This window comes from Colius striatus, chromosome 1 (assembly GCF_028858725.1).
Source record: "Colius striatus isolate bColStr4 chromosome 1, bColStr4.1.hap1, whole genome shotgun sequence".
NCBI lineage: Eukaryota > Metazoa > Chordata > Aves > Coliiformes > Coliidae > Colius > Colius striatus.
In genome coordinates, this window is record NC_084759.1 from 77919417 (window position 1) to 77942056 (window position 22640).

Genomic DNA, 22640 nt, shown 5'->3' on the forward strand with positions numbered 1-22640 from the left:
TTAGTATGAAAGATGCTTAATTAAAAAAAGGAAAGCTGAGAGACATGAAAATGTGGAAGTACTGCAGTTTGCAAACATGGTATTAGCTGCATTTTTCAAAGTGCTGTTAATTAGATCGCCACGGTTCACGGGAACAGCTGGTAGATTTTATTGCCCTTAAGCGTAATAAAAATAAAGCAATTCAGATGTACCAGCAGGGAACAAATCACAACCCAGTAAGAGAGAGATGAATTGGGGAGGGATGGGGGAGCATCTTGCAATGGAGTCAGTGATTTTTGTGGTGAGTTGTCTCAAAAATCTGTTAGGGAAGAATGAACACATGGGTGGATGAAATGACTGACACTACAAAGATACAGTATCCCTTAACCCTTTGTAAGGAGGCTACGTTGTTATTTTTACACTGGTCCCAGGCACAAGTTTATAAAACCATGACACCAGTGCTCCTGGTGTCAACAAACTGACCCCTGTGCAAGGGGAGGAATTACCAGGATTTGAAGTATGTTATTCCACACCATGCACAGAGTTTTAGGTTAATTCTAACTCTTAAAAAGCTTTGTTTAGATTCATAGCAAGTTGTTTTAATACAAAATTCCAAAAGATGATCAATTTTGTCTTCATTATTCCTACAGGATCTGAAAAGAGAAAGTGGTTTCATTACAAACATTAGGCTGTCCTTTTCTATAATTATTACTAATATCAGAGCAAATAAAAAGGGATACTGTGTCCTTATGGAAACAAACAGTTTTAGTATCCAGAGTATAAATAAACTTACTTTAGCATCCTAAAACAAGATATGTCAAGAAGCAGGAAGAAAAAAGTAGATAATAGTTAAGGCTGCAAACAAAATATTTTAACTGCTTTCTAAGTATTATTTAAAAAAAATCCTGTCATTAAAATACATAATTAAACATCTTCCATCTTGCAAATCACAGCAAAACCGTGTGTCTATCAACCTTGACTTAGTAGCACAAAATGATCAAGTTCACAATACTCATTCAGTTCATGTATGAGGTGGTTTAGTACTGAAGGAATGAGCTGTGGCATTTTAAAGGCAGCTTATCTGAAATTCAGTCAGAGCTCGGAACAGAACACCTCCAAACACTTCAAGGTGGCTTCCAAAATCCAGCAACAAATAAAAAATTGCAAGAGAGCAGCAAGTTGAAACTGGAAACTTGGTGTATTAAAGGTACAGTGAGTGTTTTCTCACTGCTGCAATATTTAAATATTATTTGAACTGCAGTGACCTCAATAAAGTCAGACAGGATGGCACGGTTAAAGACTTGCCTGTGTATTTGAACACAGATCCCCAAAAGGAGACATTGATTGAACAAAATGCTATGCAGCATTTTTAATATAACCTGACATATTATATTCCCAGATTACTTTGTCTCTTCCCTATCACTAATTTAAAGTGTTTTACTCAAAAAAAAAAAAATCCTATGCTCTTAACCACAGCAGTGTAACCCAGAGTAGTCTAACACAAGGTAACTACTGGAGCATTTCAGGGTCTGGAAAATAATTGTAATAAGTCTTTTTTTCACAGTTTTAAGCTGATTTGGCAACAGCAGACACTTACAGTTACTCTGTGGTGAAACAGGATATTTACAAAATTACCTGAAAAAAATAGTTGCTCAAAAGCTATTAAGAAATACAGTGCACTACTGCTACTCTCTATAGAGCAATGTAGTATTATCATCCCCTCCACCAATTCAAAGTTGTAGGTAATTTTTGACAGGCATATACTCAAATAAAGGTTAAATTTCTTCAGGTAAATCAAGGTCACTAACAATGAATTTAAAGCAATGTATTTCAAAGACAAGTTGTCCACAGACACCTCACCAGTAGAGCTCAGATTTTACAAGCAGTAACCTTGAGGCAGATGTGCCTTTTTACATGCACACCAACAATATAATCTCAAAAGGAACAACTAAGGGCTAATGTGTTTTGCTAGGGGAGTAATTTCATCAATTATGACTTTTAAGAAACAAATAGGATGAGTTCTATTACATGTTGTTTGCAGTATTTGTTTTAGGAAGTGTCAAACATTTTATCCAATTGTTATGGAAAATGTTCTGCGTTATTATACGCTACCTGCAGCTCAGAATCACTCAAGGCAAACAGTGCAAATTTGAAATATATCAGAACACAGATGAGGAAAAAAAAAAAAGTCATTCACATGAGACAAAAGTGCATGCAATACTTTATTTCAAACATGCCAGGAAAGCTAATTCATTACCTAGTCATTTAGAAGCAAGCAGCTGTATACAGATAACAAGAAAAACAGCATCTCATTACAGCTCAATGCACAGCATTTTAAGCCAACAGGCATGAAATAATGCAGGCTAAAGCAGCATTAACCAGACAGTCAAACACATTGTTAAGGTTTTACAGGAAAGAGGCAAACTTGGAAATGGAAAACCACTCCTAGGTCTTGTTCTCTAAGATTTCAGAATGCTGCAAGTCCAATCCAAATCTTTCGTCTAATCCCCTAGATCTCCAGTTTTGATGTCAGTTTAACATTGAAAGGTAGTGCATTACCACATATAGTACATGGAACTAGCTGTTTGTGGTTAACCTCAGTAACCACTTCCTTGCTAATTACATTTAAACAATTTTCAAAACCAGCATTGGTTTTAGGTTACAAGTTACCCTAGCAGGAAAACAGAGGATGCAATACATGCCCTCTCATTCTGCCTGTGCTTTTTAATTGAAAGGTACTTAATGTATTCATCCTCGTGGCAGTTCTCTGATATACAAGGTAGTCTGCACTTAAAATTGGAAATGCCAATTGAAGGAGACATATTTCAAGTATGCCTTTAATGGACTTTAAAAAAAGAGATCTTTCCAACTCTAATCATTTGCAAAGCAATGAACTTGTTCTCTCCTTCAGCAGCAGCAACTGTTCAGCTACTCACAAAAATGTTCTGAACATTGAAATACAAATGTTCTAAATTCAGATTTACATAAATCATGCTCTTTGCCCTAATCAATTGTGCCTTCCTCTTTTTATAAGTCACACTATCGTGCCACTCTCAGAAAAGGATACTGTTACGTGCATCTTTAAGAAAGATGCAAAGTCTGTGTAGAATTCTGTGCAACATCATTCAATACTTGTTTGTATACATATTTCACATACTACTTAGTCCTCGGCTAGTTTCTCTGTATTAACTTCATCTACAGGTTTTAAGCATATGTTTAAATAACACCACAACTTATTTGAAAGATAAACACAGGTCATATAACATTACAGTATAGGTGTTGCAGTATGTTTAGCTCAGAAAATTCTGCAGAACTTTTAAGCACAAGACTTTAAGCTTACACACAGTAAAATGTTAAACCATATGCCAACAAGCACGAGTTTTGTTGAAATGAGACACATGATGAGACAACACTGCCAAACAAAGGGAGAAAAGTATAACAGCAGAGAATGGTTGTGGTATTCTATTAAGTTCAAGATGACTGGATTCACCAAGCTGATGATAATGTTCTGTCATGAGTAAGTCACAGGTCTATCTCCTCTGAAATTCTGCATGCATGATGAATGAAGCCATTTAGTACACTGGGACATTAAAGTATTCATGACGTGGCTACAAAAGAAATGTACATATTCTTATACATAATAGAAAGGTGGACAGATGCACAAGAAAAATATCTCACTGTTGTATCTCTGGCATGAAAAGGACATTTGAAACAGAAACACAATATTTAATTTTGGCTATTCTAGGGGCTTCCTCTAGAAGCAGAGGGGGAGTGGGGAGAACCATTGTTTTACTCCCCCTATACTTGCATGCTGGGTTCAACAACAGACAGGACAACTTTACATCATAATGACTGCATTATGTAAACTCAGAGTTTCTTCTCAGTCAAAGATTGATCAAAGCTGAGACATTGTTCCAGAGATGGACCACTCCTACATACTTGGTCCATTCTGGCCTCCCCAGTGGACATGGACTATCAGCTACTGTCAGAGATGCAACATCAGGTGAAGTGAGCTTTTGACATCACCTACCATATCTGCTCTGATAAACACACAGTGGTAATAGGCCTCTAAAACACAGTTGTGAGCAGCACTGTACCAGAGTAGTACAGTAGCATTACTTGCAACAAAGTATTCAAAGAGTGCCCTTTTAAAAAATGGTATGTATCTGAGACACCTCTCAGAATAGGCAAAGTTCTTTTGCTTTTGAATTATGCTGCTAAACTTACTCTCATGCTATTAGCATGAACATTAGTACACAATTTGTTAAAAACATTTAGAAAGCAAGCAACGCTCTCTGTATTAAAATCAGTGCCCTGAAGACAGATGAGGACATTTTTAAGGGAGTAATAGCTGTGTAGGAGTATCAGCCCCACACACACCTATGAAACAACTTCCATTAGTGGGGGGGGGAAAAAAAAAAAGTACAAAACACAATCTATCAGTTATCACTCATGACATACCAATTAAAATCTTCAATCTATTTCTGTATCCCTCCCTCTAAAATTATAGAAACCTTACAACAGAATTGAGAGTTCCCATGACTTCTAAACCTGTTTCCTGTCCCGTCTCAGTTTATGCACACATTCAAGCTCACATTTTACGTTCTAATCTCCAACTATAAAAAACAACAAAAATATCTTAGAAGCTTTACAAAATTTATACTGCTTCTCAGTAATCTGAACATTACTCCATAGTAGTTAAAATTACTCTGAACAAGCCAACTATGAATCCACTAGTTCTCAAAACAATAGCATCTGTAGCTCAGTGACAGTAGCAAATAAGTTGTATGAAGCTTGCTGTGATATTTCATAGAATCAAAAAGTATTTGTTATACAATTTTGAATGACAAATGTGAATTTTAACTATTAAAAGTTCTCTTACTGCTTAGGTCAAGTGTCAGCCTACATTAAAAATAAAATACTAAGGCACATTTCTAACTGGAAAAGGAATTGAATGGCGATGGTGCACAGTACTAGCCCCAAGGAGCAGAAGCTTTGACTAAAAAGAGAATACCAACTCTAGAATTGCTGGACCCTCCACAGACAAAAAATTCCCAGAGCTACTTATGGAAAACTTCTTTAGTTATTGCTGCTGGCATGATACAGATTCATGAAGACAACTGAAAAAAATTGACATGCTCTAACAATCTCAAATGTCCGTTTTTCATGGTTTAATATTTTCAGGTTTTACCTGGAACATATATGCACACAGGTGACTGATTCTCCTATTCCTTGAAAATAAAAATAACAACCCTCATGTCATTCAGTTTTTCATCCTTGGAAACCTGGAGACAAAGTTGATGTCCTCATTAAAATGCCTATCAAATCTCAGACCAGATCTCTCCTTAATTTTACAATAGCTCTCTGGATAGAAAGAAGAATGAGTACAGCTCATTTTCTAGCACTCTTATGAAGTTGATTACTATTCACTGTTACACTCAAAGATGATGCCAGGCTGGACATATTCTTTATCACACTCTTTGGTCTGGAAGCACTGACCATGTTCCCTTTTACACAACTGTTATTAATACATAAGGACATCAAAGTGTTCATTTCATGTTTATCCTCTTGTTAACTTTTCAGTACTTTCCAAACTCCTACTCTCCCACATCCCCCCAGGGTATTCCCCACCTTGCTCATGTTTTCAATGGCTTATAACTTGAGGGATTAACTGTCTTTGACGTGAAAACCCTGGTACACAAAATGAGATGATTGACTCAAATTACTGTTATGGGATTAGCGTCTCATCTTGACAGAAACTTATTATCTACTGACAAAGCAAGATAGATTGTCAGATAAAAATAGGAAGAAAGTAGTTGTGGCTTTTTAGCTTACAGAACATGTAAACACATCCCCCACCCCCAACTAGACTAGCACTAAACTGACACTGTAGAGGTGAATCTTAAAAGATTAAATGGAAGACAACAGTAACTGAGATATGAAGTGATAACCCAGCAATATTGTGAGATGGAAAACACTGTGGTTTCAGTGAGACCTCTGTATCCCACTGAAGACATCTGAGACCATCACACACAGAGAGTCTGGCACTATGGGCAGCCTGGCAAATAACAGAAAAGAGGAATGAAGTTTTGACAAATTACTTATCACAGAATTACAGGATCTCACAAGCTCCAACTATGACTTGTTACTTTTTTAACTGTGTTCCCTGCCACATTATCTCTAGAGTAGTTACCTTGCTGGTCTAAATACCAGAAAAGACTATTTGTAGAAAAGGACAGATGTCAATGTCTACAATCAGTATCTAGACTACCTTGCCTTCCTTCTGTGTGACTCTACAGACCTCAGACATCTGAGTCTGTGAAGCATGTCCTTAAGATAGCTAGCTATTTGGATCTAATAAGTTTATAAATGAGCTGATCTAGCATCTAGGGAAGAGGTAATGGTATCCCTACAGCACAATACAATGCCAAACAAACCTCAAAGACTAACTCCGAAAAACATCACTTATTTAAAAATTTGGATGCAAATTGTCTTTCTGACTTTAAGAGTCTTGGATTCTAGTTTTGCCAAAACAGCAATGGCTCTACAATAAAAGCTGCACATTGCAATTCTACAATGTTTTAAAGTTACTAGGATCCATCTTTTTCAAACTTGCATCTGTGTTTACAATTCATTTTAAAAGGATAATAATACTCTCTGAATTTGTCAGCCTGAGACATTAGAAATTTTTAAATTAGAAAAATGGTAGAGTTGAGTCAACAGAACTATTTAGCTAGCCCAACCCAACTGACATTTTTCTCAGCCAATTTTTGTCATGATCTACCCTAATTAAAAATGATAATCAAACTAAAATTAGAAGGGACTTTGTCTAATCCAGTCCTTCAAACAGCATACCTCTAACATTCTTGAGAGATACATAATCTGTTAAAGGCATTCAGCAATAGAAGCTTTTTTTAATGTCCCTTGGGCAATCTACTTAAATCTACTTAAATGCCTCATTATCACCACTACTGGAAAATTTGCCTAACTTCAAAATTATTTGATTTGAGGTATTTTATGTCTGTAGTGCACAAGAAAACAGTCTATTTCTTTGGGCAATAGAGACAAGAAATTATTTATGCCTACACCAAACTAACTCAAAGTTAGTGTTTTGCAGTGCTGCCATTTTACTGACACCACACAGCAGTGTCAGACTTCAAGAATACTTGGCATGCCTTATTTTACAGGAAAAGTTTGCTGAAGTTTTTAACTTCTTTCCCATCAATACAGCACAAAGCCTAAGAAGGCAAACCATGTGAAACTGTAGGCAAAAATTACCACTGCTTCCTTTTAATAAAGGATTAAGGTTTTTTTCTCCACCATCTAAATAAACCGCAAGCTAGAACAACTGACAAGATGTAGGACCATAGAATGCACAGCAGCTTAGGAACAGCTCTACAGAAACAGACCATGGGGAAAAGAGAGAGGAGAGATGAGGGTTTCTGTTCAGAAACATGAAGCTCTTACAGCAGGAAGAGATTAACATTTAACAAACACTTGCTTAGCTGTGCTTCAGAAGTAATTACTTTTACACTTTACTTCTGAATCTCTACTAGAAAATGTTTCTAATGAAAGGCTACTATAAGAAGTTGCTGTTCATCTGCCTTTTCAGGGGTTTCAAAATAGCTTCACAGTATCTGATCCCCAATCTTTGGTTAGGTAGCTATTTAGAAATTCCAATTACGTGGTTATTGGGAAAACTCTGCTTTCAAAGGAGAGAAAAATGTTTTCTCAGAGAACCTAAAAATATCCATGAGGTCTTGAATACATCCAAAGACAAATATTAATTACGATGCAGTTCCAAATTAAGATCCTGTCTGCAGATTCCTACAGAGATTCGTATAGAGAAGATAAAAAATAAATCTTCATGCAAATCAGCCAACACAATACTCAACTAAATTCTGAAACAGCAAAAGTTGTCATGCAAGTGTTATTCAGCAAAACATCCTAGCATATGTATGAACTTTGGCTCTAAACCATCACCTCAACAGATTGAAGGAGAAGGATATGACAGAAGATCAGCAGTGGCTGATCTTCAAAAGCAGAAGTAAAAATATTAGTGGAAATCTCTTGGACTGTAACTGGATAATAGCGGGTGCTTCCTGCTTCTGAGCTCCTGTTCTGATCTGCTGGATCAGAGGTGATTATCGCTCCGGGAGGCAGCACTTCCTACCTGCCAAGTAGTTGCTATGCAATGAGCTATGAAGAACTGACAGTCTAAGGGTATATACATGGTTCTAAGCACCCACTGGAGGTTCCAATTCCCCACCACAAAAACACAAGTGCTTTAAGCAAATACTACTGCTGCATACTTTGTGTTGTGAAGCTAGTGCCAAAATTAGTAAATACAACTGAAAATTCTCCGTCAGAAAAATCTCACAGTGTCTGTATGTTTGGCAGTTTACCAAACTACATGCACAAAGATTCATTAATGTTTTCTTCCATTTCCTTCCAGCTCCACAGCTACCAGTTGGCATTACTTCCCTTTGTTTAAGGAAACACTTCTTAAACTGCAGGGCTGTATCTTTGAAGGGATGACCAGAATATGCTGCTGTAACAGCCATGTCACATCCAATATCATTCAGCTTCCATGGCAATGGCATTTAAGCATTCTGCATCCTTCCCGTTCCTGCAGCACTGTGCCTTCATGTAGTTGTTTGGACAAATGTTTGCAGGGCCAAGTTGTGAACATGGTAAAGAAAAGCTGCTGATTATATGTTTTTAAAAATGAGCAATTTAAATCGGATCAGTTTAAATGGATCTGAAATCCAGTTCTAGAATAGCCATATAGTCTGACTTAGGGATTTACAGCAGACCTATGTGGGGAACACTGGCTTTTTAGAACACTTAAATACACTAGGAACTGTTAAAAATACAATGTAATTTAAGCTACACTATTAGGTTTAGTAAAAGTCCCATCTGCCACCTAAAGTAGTTGCCTCTTTCTTCCCTTTTTGATGTCATGGCTTTCTTCCTCCTGGCACTTCCTTCATGCTTCTCTACAGATTCTCAGATTTTACCTAGCCAGCTAGGAGCCAGAGAATCACAGACAAGTGGATCAACAACAGACAAGTGTCATCATAACAGTGGCAAGAGGAATGGATCTGCCCTTCTCAACGAGAGTCACTGTCAGCATGGTTTAGATGATGAGGAAGCTGCACTCTAACTCAAGACCATGACTTAACCATCTCTAAACTGCTCTTGATACTCAATTCAGTATAGCTTGAGTGTACAATACAATGATTTCACCTTGTCTAGTTGTGTTAGGTTTTTCAACATTACCAAAACTTACATTTCATCAAATTCTGTATGGCATAGACTACTTCTGAATATGTGGCTTATTACACTTGCCATAGAGCACGTGTACGACTTGACATCCTGGCTTACAAGCGAATCTTTCCGAAACAATCAAAATTCTACTCATTTAGTGCTTGTTTACACTTGATAGAGTAACACAGATTAAGTAATTTGACATCATATAACCTCTTAGTTCAATATCAGGGTGATCCAAGCACAGAAGCTGTATGAGTCAATCTCTTCCGCTTGCCCAAAGACAACCTTCCTCACCTCAGGGGACCTTCGTTCCTATACAAGAATTGCAGTTCCTTCCTTCAAGCAAACTAGCTCCATTGCTTATTATGTGCAACCATCTATTTGTCCCTCACCAATCACCCCAGCAGATGCCATTCCCATTTCTTCCTATTCTGTGGAGTCAAGACAAATGTGTAAATTAAGCTCTGTACACAGCAGCTATTCCTTCACACCTTCCAGGAAACAGTACAGGTCAAGAAAAAGCATCCCATGGGCATGTCATAGTGCTGCTGTGTTGAAACTAATCGGTATAAACCACATTTTTTCAACTAAAACTGTGTCCATATTCACCAGAAATATATTGTAAGACATGTAAACTGGAGTCACACAGAATTATCTAAGCCTGAGTTTGGATGTTCCAGAATTAGCCTTTGTGGCCATCCAAAACCTAAAATCTCTGTGCTTAGCATTTCTCCCAAACAATATAAACACTTTGAAAATTTTTAATCAAAAGCAAACTTTCACAGTCACAGTATTAACACTAACCTCTCCATGAGAGCCACGTTCATATATGAACTTGTTATTGTGAAAAGGAGAGAAAAAGCAGTAAACATGGGAAAAACAACTGTGGAAGAATCAAGCTTGAGCATTTTGGGGTTTTTTATTGCTCAGAATATGTTCAAGCTCACGTAAGAAATTTTATTTTGAATAAATGAATTGTTGGCTGCCCTAATTCTATAGGTCTAATGAGCAAGAGGGTCATTAGCTACTCCTCAACATAGATCAACAGCTGTATGATATAGTAGTTAAGTGGTAAGAATACCCATGCACCAACAGTGAATTTGATTTTGAACATGTTAAAATATATGTTCATCTAGTATAACAACTTACTTTTGTCTGAAACTAAATCCTAGAATTTATAAAGCTACATCTGAAATTAGATCTATTACTGCAGTTCCACATCACAAAAGGCAACTTGTTTACTGAACTACTTGTTTATCATGATATCAAATAAGCAGCAGACTAATTAAGTTTTCTCCAGCAAATCATTTTCATGTGTGTTTTAAACTTGCCTTATGAAAAATAGAAATCTTACCTTTATTAGCAGGACTGCCACAATATATTCCACTTATGCTTTGGACAAAAATATGTTGCAATGCACTATATATGCAAATAAGCTTTGTTCTGTCATGCAGCACCCGGCACTTGATATACAGTCAATTGCAGCAGCACCCAGTCTTTTTAGGGCCCATTTTCTTTGCACAGCAGATGTAAACAGCTCATTTTCCAGTAAATACACATTTACATGGGCTGATTGTAAGTAAACAAAGCCAAACATCTGCTTAGTTATTAGTTTTGTTATCCATTTCTCTAACTTGCGTGACCCTACGTAATTATCGACACCAAAGAAAGCTAGAAGTCAGACACTTCAAGATGATGCGGTTAGTACAAAAAAGGAAAATAAAAGGGAACACTTAAAGCACTCTTCAAAGACCATCATGCAAGTGTTGCAGAGAGTTAAGCCCATCACCCATTTTCTGTTTACCCTTGCAAGGACTTAATTACACGTGCAGCAGTCTTTGCATAGCACCCATTTAATCCATGCCACCAAAATGGTAAACTAGGTAGTTACCAATCATTTAGATGGGGGTCAAAAGGGCTAATGCCTTAGATTGCTCTTAATCATAAGATATCCTCAGACAAACCTCCCCAGTCTTCATTCTGGCTCTACAAATACAAAATCAAGCAGCAGTGAAAATGTAATAGCAACTACTTAATTAAAAGCAAACAAACAAAAACCAAAGAAAGTCCCACAACACCCATCCAATTATTTATAGCTTACATCCATTAAAAAGAAAAGTTATAAAATATTCTAAACTATAAACAAAAGTAAATTCAGTTATTTCACTCAAATATGTTCCAGCTATTGTTATTCTTTAAGTTGATACAATTTGATTAGGTCCTACTGAAAGTCCACTGTTAAGAAAGCAAACAAATGCACCAGTAAAAAAAACATCTGTTCAACGACTCCAAGCAGATGCATTAAAAAAACCTCTGAAGTTTTATTTTCATTTCTTAACAAGATAAAGGATATTAGTAACTTAAAAGAATGAGTTCTAGAAAGTTGTTTAGAAAGCTTCGCCTGTGCTTGAAGGAATATTAATTGAAAGGGGTTTTTTTTAAGAGAAGATCATTTGTTCATTATTATAACTGACTGAGAGTGTAATAAAACAGGATGCTAGCAAAACTATATATATTTAATTCTGTGACTAAGTTTCAAACAGTATTATTACTAACATTGATATTAAAGTAAGATTCATTCAATGAAGGGAAATAATACTTTCATTCAACTTAGCTACCTACCATCCCCGAAGTAATTTAAACAATTTAATTCAAGAGCTATGTAATAATGTTTACTACTAAGTAATCAGTATGGCTTGCTAAGCTGTATGTGATAAGCCAGTCATTTTCATATAGCAGCCTGGTGCAAAAAGTTGAACATCTTCACTTTAATCCATCCTGTTAAACATACTTAGATGTCTCAATTGTGAGCAAATAGGTCTTCTCAGACTTCTTTCTTTTAAACTCAATTTTTCAGCGTAAGATTTAGAATACATATACTTTACGTGTATCAATGTCCATCATCAGAAATACTACTGTTGCTAGACAGCTTGGCAACAAAAAACATAGTTTCTCCCTTAAATATAATAAATAAAAGTCCAAAAACACATACCACCAATGTGCTTGACATCTGTATGACACACAGATATGACCACAAAGAAACGCTAGTCTAAAAACTGAACACAATGGGCTGCCTCCGAGACATTCATATTCTTTTCACTTACTATTGTGTAGCACTCTAAAACCATCTTCACAGGTAGAGAGAATTTTAGGAAAGAGTAGTAGTGCTGCAACATGACACATCATCTCAGACAATTCTCAGACACCAGGATAAAAATGGAATTTTCTCCTCACTATCTCAAGGTCCAAACATTAACATTGCTCTTTTCAGCATTCTTGCCAGATTGAGAGAACATGTTCTATTAAAATGCAGATTAATGTGCTCATTCAGAAAGAGCATCTAATTTTGAAGATAAGATACTCCTTACTGTTAAGCAGTCTTCAGCAATTGTTAACTGGATTTACTATGATAATTGACCAAAAGCATGCAACTAAGCTCCTGAGAACAGCTATGGCATATGCAGCAGCACTAACATTTTCATCACATCACCCTGACGCAGTGCTTCTACAGACAGCAACAGAATATCATCTCTGGAGAAAGATCCATCAGTTCAGTGTACAGATAATAGATATACCCTTAATGGAATTATAACCTATGAGGAGTTTGGTGTACTGTTAATATACGCTCAGTTTGACCTGAATTGCTTGTATCAACAAATTATCAACTTCATGGCAGGTTCTGTGAAGTGTATGTTGATTGGTTGCACAATTCACATCAGAGAGGGTACTGAATAGTTACCAGGCAGCAAGGACTTCACTTACACTAATTTGTCTTACTCATAATTGAATCTTTTCATGTTTCAATTTGCAAAGCTGACTGAATGCATACTTAATACTTATATGGAAGGTTTACTCCTCACAACTTGTTGAGTTTTAGCTTCTAATCAGCATTTTGATTTCTTTAATAGAGTAAGATTACTCACATCTTCTATTCATACATACTAAAAGGGTCAGGAAAAAAAGAAGAATTTACTAGAATGATATTTTTAAAGGTCTGAACAAAAGCTGCTCAGGTGTCAAATAGTCTGCTTTCTATCATTTTCAATTCATAAAGCCAAGGATAGACAAAGATTTGACTGCATGTTTCTGGAAATACATCTCGATTTCTAAAGCATTTAGAAATCACAGCCTGCAAATCCGTGATAAGTCCTAAGCATCAGGACACATCCAGAAAAGCAAGAAACTTTGCTAAAGAACATTGAGATACTGACCTGCATTTTTCCAAAAAGAATCAAGAAACTCATACACAGAGAAGTAAAATGTTTAAGTTACTGAGAAAAAAAAATAAAAAGCAGACTGAGAAGGTGAAAGGGTGAAGTATGATATGGTAACCTCCTGGACACCCAATACCACTTTTTCAAGAAGACATTTAAACCTGAAAAGGTAAACTTCCCCTCCCCCATTGCTACTTGGGATAAAAGCAGGTTCTATTATTAATTTTCTGGACCAATTCCTATTGCTTTAAACAGAGGATTATGATTTGGGAAGCATTTGCAGGAAAGCCTAGTACACAGTACAAGGACAACAGTTCAAAAACATCTATAAAAATATGGAAGCATCTTTGATATAAGTTTACAGATCTGTCTGCTACTATTAAATTTACAACTAGTTGACTTTAGAGGTTTGTTCTAAAGAGAAGCAACATTCCTATGATTCCTGATTATATGTATTCTTACCATCCATTCTGTCCAAAGCCCAGCTGAATTTATATTAAGTATTTATGAAGCTACAATGGCTTCTTAAAAAAAAAAAAAAACTGTTGGCAGGTTTTATCAGTGATTTTATAAACTTGGTAGTCCATAGTAGAGTCAATGATAAGCAAGATAACCATAAACACACATATGAAGTCAGAATGCAGTTCTTTAAAGATTTTAAGTCACTTTTTACTTGAATAAAATAATGCAAAGAAAAAGGTAATTAAAATGCACACAGAACAGGTGATAGCACGACAAGGTTTGGAACTTTGACAAGTTTGGAAATACCATATTTGCACAGTTCCACACAATCAAATACTTTTTAAATTTATTATCACCTTGCTCTCCATCCTGCAAATGCTTAATTTACACAGCAATGTGGTTTTTATCACCACAAAAACAACTTGTTTCACAACTGAGAAAAAAAAATGTTTACTTGTTAAGATAAATTGGAAATAAATTCTTTCAAAGTGAAGCATATTATGAATAGCATTATAGAGCACCCCTGTAGTGAAGCATGTATGCATGGCCTACTTCATTAAAAAAAATAACCATTTTGATGTGTTAACAACAACTGTAACTGGGAAAAAGAACACAAAAAAAACCCCCAACCTCTTCACTTAGGTCCAAAATGCTTTATCTTGGTTTTGAGTAATATTTTTTTAACAAACAATGCCAGTCTTTAAGAACAAGCCATTTGACTTTTTATTCACAAGACTGGGTCACAGGGGAACCTCCTTCTCACACTCAAAGTATCTTTAAAAAAAAAAAGTAATTTCCACATTTACACATTGCCTCACTTACTAAAAACTACCTACATTGTGAACAGCTGAATTAAGGAAATATTTAATACCTCAGAAAGTAATTATGCTGAATGCACATTCCAAATTAGACTGATTTATTCTGTTTATGTATAGACTTCAGCCAACAGAGAAAAACAGAAACAGTTTAATTCCAGGTTCTTAAATAATGTCTAGAACCAATAACATGACTAAGTTGTTTTTATCTATCATAGTGTATCATAGTCAATACCCTCGATATCAAAGCACAAGGCACACACTTCATACTTAAACCAGAGGATCAAACAATCTAACTACATTATACCTTCTTTTCTGCTACATATACAACATCCTTCAGGGACTGATGTCTGAAATGCATTTTACAGAAGCGTCAGCCACCAAAACGCTACCACAGCTTATTGTATCTTCTAGGTGTTGGGAGGGATTCCAAATCCACAAAGATGGTAGCTATTTCCTAATCCTTAAATAATAAACTAACAATATATCCCTTTCTCATTCATGGTAGTTCTTATAGCTCCCCATACACATCTTCTAAAATGTAATTACAGATCATTATCTGTGCCTCAAACCAGAAACACATGTGTGTTCAGAACTGCAGTCAAACTAACCAACCGAACTGACTACCTGAAAGCAAGCCAGGAGTTACACATGAAGAACAGACAGGAACCAAGGCAGCCAGATTGCCATTATAATAAAGATTTCATTGTTCACTCTTGTTTCACATTGAGAAGAATACAGGCATAGCAGAGGCAAACAATGTTGCTGCCAAATTAGGAAGGGAGTCTATTTCAGTAGTCTATATTTAAGAGCTAACATGAAGGAAAGGCTGAATTAATTGCATTAATTATGGTAAGTTTCTCGGGAGACTAGTAAGAAACAGGTGCTTAGAAAGGCTGTTTCCTAAACCAGACAAAAACCCTTATACTCCCATCCTTTCCAAGGCTTAAGTATTGGGGATATTCTATTGTCACTGCTAATGTTAATTTTCTTTTATTTTCTCACATCTCAAGGACAATCTAATACCATCTTCTCCACTGCTACATGTATCTTCAGACCTACAGTTTCCAATTATACATTTCATCTCAAGAAAAAAAAAAAAATCATGGCAGAAGCAGGAAATTCACGAAATTTTAATTTCAAGTCAAAGATGTTCATTCTAAAACTAAAAGCTTACATCTACATAGTGATCCTAATCAATCTAACTCAAGTTGGCTGCCATCAAAAATTTAAGCACCCTTCTAGATACAGGATGAGGTGAGGGCTTTAAACAGCAAAGGAAATAAGGCTAAATGATAACAGTATCTGTTTTTTACTTCGAGGCACTAGTGCATACTATCTGAGGCCAGAGTGCAAGAGCCTAAGAAAGCACAATCACATGGTTCTAGATTTTTGATTGTTACTAAAATAGTGATGGAAACAATTGTGATTTGTTGATAGATCTACTGGCCTTTTTACTGAGGACCTCTTTAAAAACATAATTCTTTAAGTATTTTAGATGTTCTACAAGTAACTAATTAAAGAATACATACATACATACCCTGAAAAAGAATAGTAGTGGATAAAAAGGGAATAATTTTTAAATAAAAAATATTTTGGAAAACTGCATAGGATGAACAAAAATTTTGAATCAAAGCCAATTTTTAGGGATTTACTTCTATTTCAAATAAATATGAGCGAGCCTGTATAGATTTGCTTTTAAATATATACATGACTCACTGGTTTGGATATTAAAATTTTTAACTCCTTGATTTTAGTGTTTTAACATAGTAAAAAAGAACATGAACTTCCAAGCATCATACTGAATTATTTGGACCATCAAAAAACCACACACAGCAATTTTTACACAAAATATATTTTGTTGCTAGTTTCATGCATTAAAAAAAAAAAAAGGATTACAAATCATGCACAGGATTATCTTTTAGGTGTTCCACACACCAAATGGAACTCATGCAACAACATACTACAACTGCCAATTGTCTTCTCTTAGTATAATTGAGTTGTTCACACAGTAAGAAAACCCTTTTTCAGAAAATAATGCCTTTGTAATCACTAGTTAGGTATTTAAAATTTCTATAGCAAACAAGATATAAATTACCAAATAAGATATGACAGCATTCTTTTGAAAGAAGTATTTCCAGAAATAGATTTACAAGGAAGTATGGAAGCACTGGAATAATCAGATTTTTACTGTCATTTATATGGAAAACTACATACAGTATTAACTACTATTGGCAAGTTATCAGGTGGTGATAAATGGGGGGGAGGGGGGTGTAGGCAATGAGTATTTAAACTGAGCACCTTATTGAAGGGCTAACAAGAAAGTGAAGGTGAAAAAGGCTTCAAAAGTTAGTACTTTTCAGTCACACAAACTCTAGCAGTTAGGGACTGCACAAAACCAAGAACTTACTGACAAACTGAAGGGGCTCAAAGAAGTACATCCTGGAAAACTGCTCAGAAAATACAAGTAGGCAACAACTACTTCACTACTAAGCAATTTATACTTTGGCATTTTTTTTCACCATCACACAAATAGCCACTTAATGTATTTTGTAATGATTTCCTTTATATAACTATTCTGCAGAGCTTTTAATCTTTAAGGTGCTTCATACATTAATCATAGAATCATAGAATGGTAGGGGTTGGAAGAGACCTTTAGAGATCATCTAATCCAACCCCATTGCAGAAGCAGGTCCACCTAGATCAGATCACATAGGAACGTGTTCAGGTGGGTGTTGAAGACCTCCAAGGAAGGAGACTCCACAACCCCTCTGGGCAGCCTGTGCCAGGGCTCCCTCACCCTCACAGTGAAATAGTTTTTTCTTACATTTAAATGGAACTTTTTGTGTTCCAGCTTCATCCCATTACCCCTTGTCCTGTTGCTAGCTACAATAGAAAAAAGGGATGCCCCAATCTCCTGACACCCACCATTTAGATATTTGTAAATATGAATAAGATCCCCCCTCAGTCTCCACTGTATCTTAATCTATCTAGCATTACTAATTAAAAATGTTGTCTAATCAACGCTGTATAGTAACTTTTTAATTATGCAAATTGAATGCTCAGGGCCAAATAAAAGTATTTTTGTTGCATATAGTTAGGATCTGAAATGGTCAAAACCAATCACACAACGACATACCAGAAAATGGTTTGCATTTGGAATTAAACCACATTTCATTCTGGTAGCTTTGAAGTATTCTGAGAAGCAGAAATTAACTGAAAGGTCCAACAGGTCTCCAGTTGTGACAAACTATTATTTTAACAACTCTCTTCATCAAACTCAGCATGCACATAACAGCAGTTGACACAAAAACAAACCTCTGAAGAATAAGTCAAACTTTATTGGAAGCTCAATTTGAATGTTAACTCAGACTTTTACGGGTTTTATAAACCAAAAGTCAGATATATTGAGTACTTTTGTACTCGATCAACAGTCTATACAGGAATAAAAAAATCAAATTTAAGACTATAGTGGTGCTGTGATAAACCATTACATTCCAATTTAATCAGAAAAAGATTTTAACAACCTTGACGGAACAGAAAATCTAACAGAGATTGGGAAAAGGAGGGTAAGTAGAATAAAGCTATCAGGGCAAAGGAAAAGTCTCCTATTGAAAAAGTGATACTACTTTTTGTGTAAAACTTTTAACTTGAATTTATATTAAGTGTAAAACAAGAAAGCTAATTGTTTGAAGAGAAAAATCAGTATTTAATTCCTAAAGGTAGAATGCATTTTTGCTTTAGAAGAGCCCTAAGAAAAAGGTGAAAATAAAATTCAGAATCAGTGAGAATGAGAAGAATATACTGATTCTATTTTACATATAACTAACTGTGCATTTGCAGGAGATAGACGGGAACAGATAAAACAGATGCACACAAATTAGTTCTTACAAAGGAGAGCAAAAGATTTTAATGGAATAAAGACTGTTATACTCCCCTCTTTATAAAAAGTGCAATAGGACTTCTGGTTAAGAGAATTCCTCCTAAGAGTGAAGAAGGGCTCAACAAACTGCACCAGAACACAAGCAGCAAACAGGCATGTGTATTTCCTTCTAGAAAAATAGAGTAGCAATACTGTGTGTAACAGCAGACCTTGCTCATGACATTAACTAGCTGTTGACAGACAAGAACTTCAATATGCTGTGGATTTGCCTGTACTCTGAAAGGATTAGGAACACAACTACAGGGGTAAAGAACATTATGTGTTTCCCCATCCTATTAGTACCATGTTCAACAAAAAATATGTACTAAGCAGAACACAGAACATTTATATAAGAATTAAGCAATTAACTCACAGGACAAAATAACAAATTGCAAGTTCACAAGGGGGATAAAAATAAAGCAACTTGCATTTTTACAGAATCTTATGGGCGAACCTCATTACATTTAAAAAAAAAATACAGTTCATCTTTCCTGTTAAAGTATATGTTCCACTGACTTGCACACAAGACTGATGATTCCTCTGGTACACCAGAATTTTGTGACTGCCATTTAGACATTTGAGGACCTTAACATTGAACTCAAAACTACAGCAATTCATTGAAAAAAAAAAAAAAAAAAGCTGAAAAATCCCCCCACAAAGAAAGAAAGACCAAAAAGAAAGCATAAGACAGAGAAGCAGTATTATTTTTTTTCTATCCCATTGAACCTCTTCCCACCAAATACTTTCCAAACAAAAACGGTAGAGATGCAATCTGTCTTTCTTAAAAGGTAGCAATGAAAAACAAAAGCATTCAAAGCTTAAAAACCATTCTTATATTCCATTCTGTGTGTTTCTATGGCACTACTATTATTGCTTTGTCAACTTAAAAGACACAAATGTTCCAAAGTATGCAACCTACAGCAGAAAAGCAGGTAAGAACTATACCTGAATGAGTCTCAGAGAAGAGAGTCTAGCTTCTGGATTTCAGCAATGAAACAGTAAAGAAGTGAACATGCATCAGGTACAAAAAACAACTAACAAATGATCAAGAAAAAGAAGAAATGAAGGACACAAGAACAAAACTAAGTTAAAGCAACTAAACTATGATTGTCTAAATACACACATAAAACAGCCACTTGCATTTCTAGCAAAATGCAAAAAAATCCCAGTAGGCTACAGTATACACATGCCAAACAAAATGAAAAGAGCAGATAATGTCACCATATTGCACAATCAAAATAACTAACTAGAAACTACATGCTAAGCATGCCAAAAATCACCTTCTACAAGCTTAGAGAAGCTTAGGAGCTTTTTTGGGTCTCAGACTACCATGCTAATACTTTGGCCAGAGAAGCTGAATTTGCTTACCTCCTGTAAAAGATCTGCCTGTTCAATGGCTTTGAGAACATTTTTCTTGGAAGTCTCCTGAACTTCCCCTCCTAAAAGGAACTCATCCAGAATGAAATAGGCTTTTTCAAAATTGAAGATGATATCAAGTTCACATACCTAAAAAGAAGGTGAAGCGTTATTGCAAAGTGGAAGGACGCTATCTGTTGAGGTATATGCTCTCACAAAACTTAACTTGTGCACAGCTCCACCAAACTTCTCAAATCAAGCTGTTAGCCTCAGGCTACAACCTTTCAAGAACTGGGGCAATAAAAAATAAATAGTTCTTTGAGGAAAAAAAAGAATGAACAAAAACTTCAGTTACAGCAACCTCTTTGAAAAGCATTTTCAATGATAAAAAGGGTTCAATTCAAAACAAGTGGCACGTGACAAGGCAAGATAATATCCCTATATAAGTTTTCTCTTTGTCTGCAGGATCCAAAGGCAGATTGTGCAATCTCAGAGAAAAATATGAAAATACAATCTCAAAATTCTACTTCCTCCTGTGCCTTTCCCAGTCAGAAGGACTAGGAAGGCTGAAGGATGAGCAGCACTTATTCTAAGAGTGCTACCATACATTAAACACAGTTGTCTGTGTTTACCTAGTTCATAACCAACTGCCTCCTTTGGGAGCAGGTGTAAAAAGTGCTCACACATTAAAGCAGTGCCAGGGAGAAGGAAAGTCAAGTGCCTAGATAGAAAGCAAAGGACAAGATTTTATCTGACCTCAAGTGAGACTACCATGAAATGAAAGAAATAGACATTTAACACTAGATTAACAACAGTTGTTCTCCCAAATCAATAATTTTATATTTTCTCAGTTACATAGGCAACCATCACTTTCATTTGGCCAAGCAAGCAACATAAAATATGTTAGAGACACCTTTTCAGCAGCTAGCTGATTGGTTTTTAAAAGTGCCGTGGGCATAAAGTGAAATGATAACTGAAAGAGATTGTGAATCTATAAAAATTGAAAACAAATTAGTAACTCACACTGCCAAAATACTTGTCAAGAAGTTCTACATAGCGATGAATTATTTCCAGAGTTATTAGTTCATTGTCTTGATCTTCAATTGCACAGCAGAAGTAGAGGCTTGCATATCTGTAATAACAAAACAATCCTGATGTTAGTATAAGAACATGAGCAAAATGAATGCACTTAAGATGTATGACTTTCTCAGTAGTTCTTCATACTCAAGTGCAGCATACTGCTACTCTAATCAACAGGTATGAAAGTTCTAGCAAAGAACGGCTGAAAGACCAGCAGACACACAGATGTACAAAAGGGATCTGCCTCTCTAAGTCAAGCAAGACTCTTTACCATCCTTGAGCTGACAGAATTAAATTAGCCTAAGAGGTGGCTGGAAAAATAAATGTATTTGATTTTTTTTGCCTCCTAGAAGAGTTCCAAGGCAATGTATTTTCTCTAGCATCTGTAACATTCAAACAGATATACTCCTGAACAGATTCAATCTTAAGTTTTTATTACACAAGCTACATACAGAGATAGTAAAAACTATAGAAAGTGCCTTGGGAAAGATAAATTGAATTGCCAATTAGGATTTGGTCTTTATAGAGAATTTAACAAATGCCCCCAAAACTCCAAAACTAGCACTAATACCATATACCAAATCACTCTTAGGACAACAACTCAATCACTACCAGCTGTCCTGGTATCAAGACTATCAAGAGGCCACCAGCTAGTTTCTAGCAACCTACTTCCACCCTGGAAGACGGGGAATTCTTTACTTCAGATACAATCTTGAGTGTCACTTTAACAAAAAGACCATCCAATTCTACTTTGCTCTGCCATACACTTTTTCAAGGCATGTTTAAACAGGCTGATGCAAAACCAAAACAGGAATGAAAGCTGAAAAAAATTCATGTAGTCTTTTCTAAAGGGACAAAAACACATGTCATAGAGACACACATAACACAAATTATATTTCAAGTAACACCTGCTGTAACTGATAATGTACATGAAGCAGAAAAAGCTTTTGTTTGGCTGTGGAAAGAGGAACACAGTCCCCATTAAGACAATCCTTGAGTACTCAGCCCTACAGAAAAAAAAAAAAAAAGTCATTCAATGTAAATGCCAAGGATTCAGATACATATTTGTTTCCCAAATACCAAAATGCATACACCTTTTAAATGTTATGCATATTTTATCAGCTGAGACTTTCTAAGCCCCTAAAGAAACTAACAGGGTTTTTGGCTAGATGTCCTGCAAAAATATGTACTTTGTAATCTGTTCAAACTGTTTCCCAGACACTCATACAGTATCATTTATGACCCGAAAGTGTCCCCCACTTTGTTATAGCTGAGTCAAATTTTTATGGCTTCATCATCAACAACTAATCAGAAGAACTTTTATTCAGAATTTTTAAGCTACTATCAAAAAATTACTGCCAACAACTTCCTTCCATCCTACCACAAAACATGATGGGGTGGGAGAGAGGAAGGCCTCTCCACTGAAGCACTTAACACTAACTCCCTTGCTCTTTAATCTCTCTACCATGGTGCCTAATCAGGTCATCAGAAGTCCTGTCTGAGCACAGTTCTTTGGATTTTACACTGTTTGTGCCTCAT

General features: G+C 35.8%; 1 protein-coding gene across 5 annotated transcripts in view; it reads right to left on the reverse strand.

Moving 5' to 3' along the window:
• AP1S2 (adaptor related protein complex 1 subunit sigma 2) overlaps nt 1-22640 on the reverse strand; it is a 38180-nt gene that overhangs the window by 8767 nt on the left and 6773 nt on the right. Inside the window, exons 3-6 of one of the 5 annotated variants that reach the window (XR_009819014.1) lie at nt 21045-21153; nt 20034-20171; nt 11144-11238; nt 773-3587 (exon numbers count right to left, since the gene is read on the reverse strand). Coding sequence is in view for 1 of the 5 variants with exons in the window: in XM_061999065.1 (XP_061855049.1) it covers nt 20034-20171; nt 21045-21153 (247 nt within the window). In the remaining 4 variants the exon portion in view is untranslated. The other 4 variants (XR_009819015.1, XR_009819016.1, XR_009819013.1 and 1 more) reach the window with 4 other exon arrangements.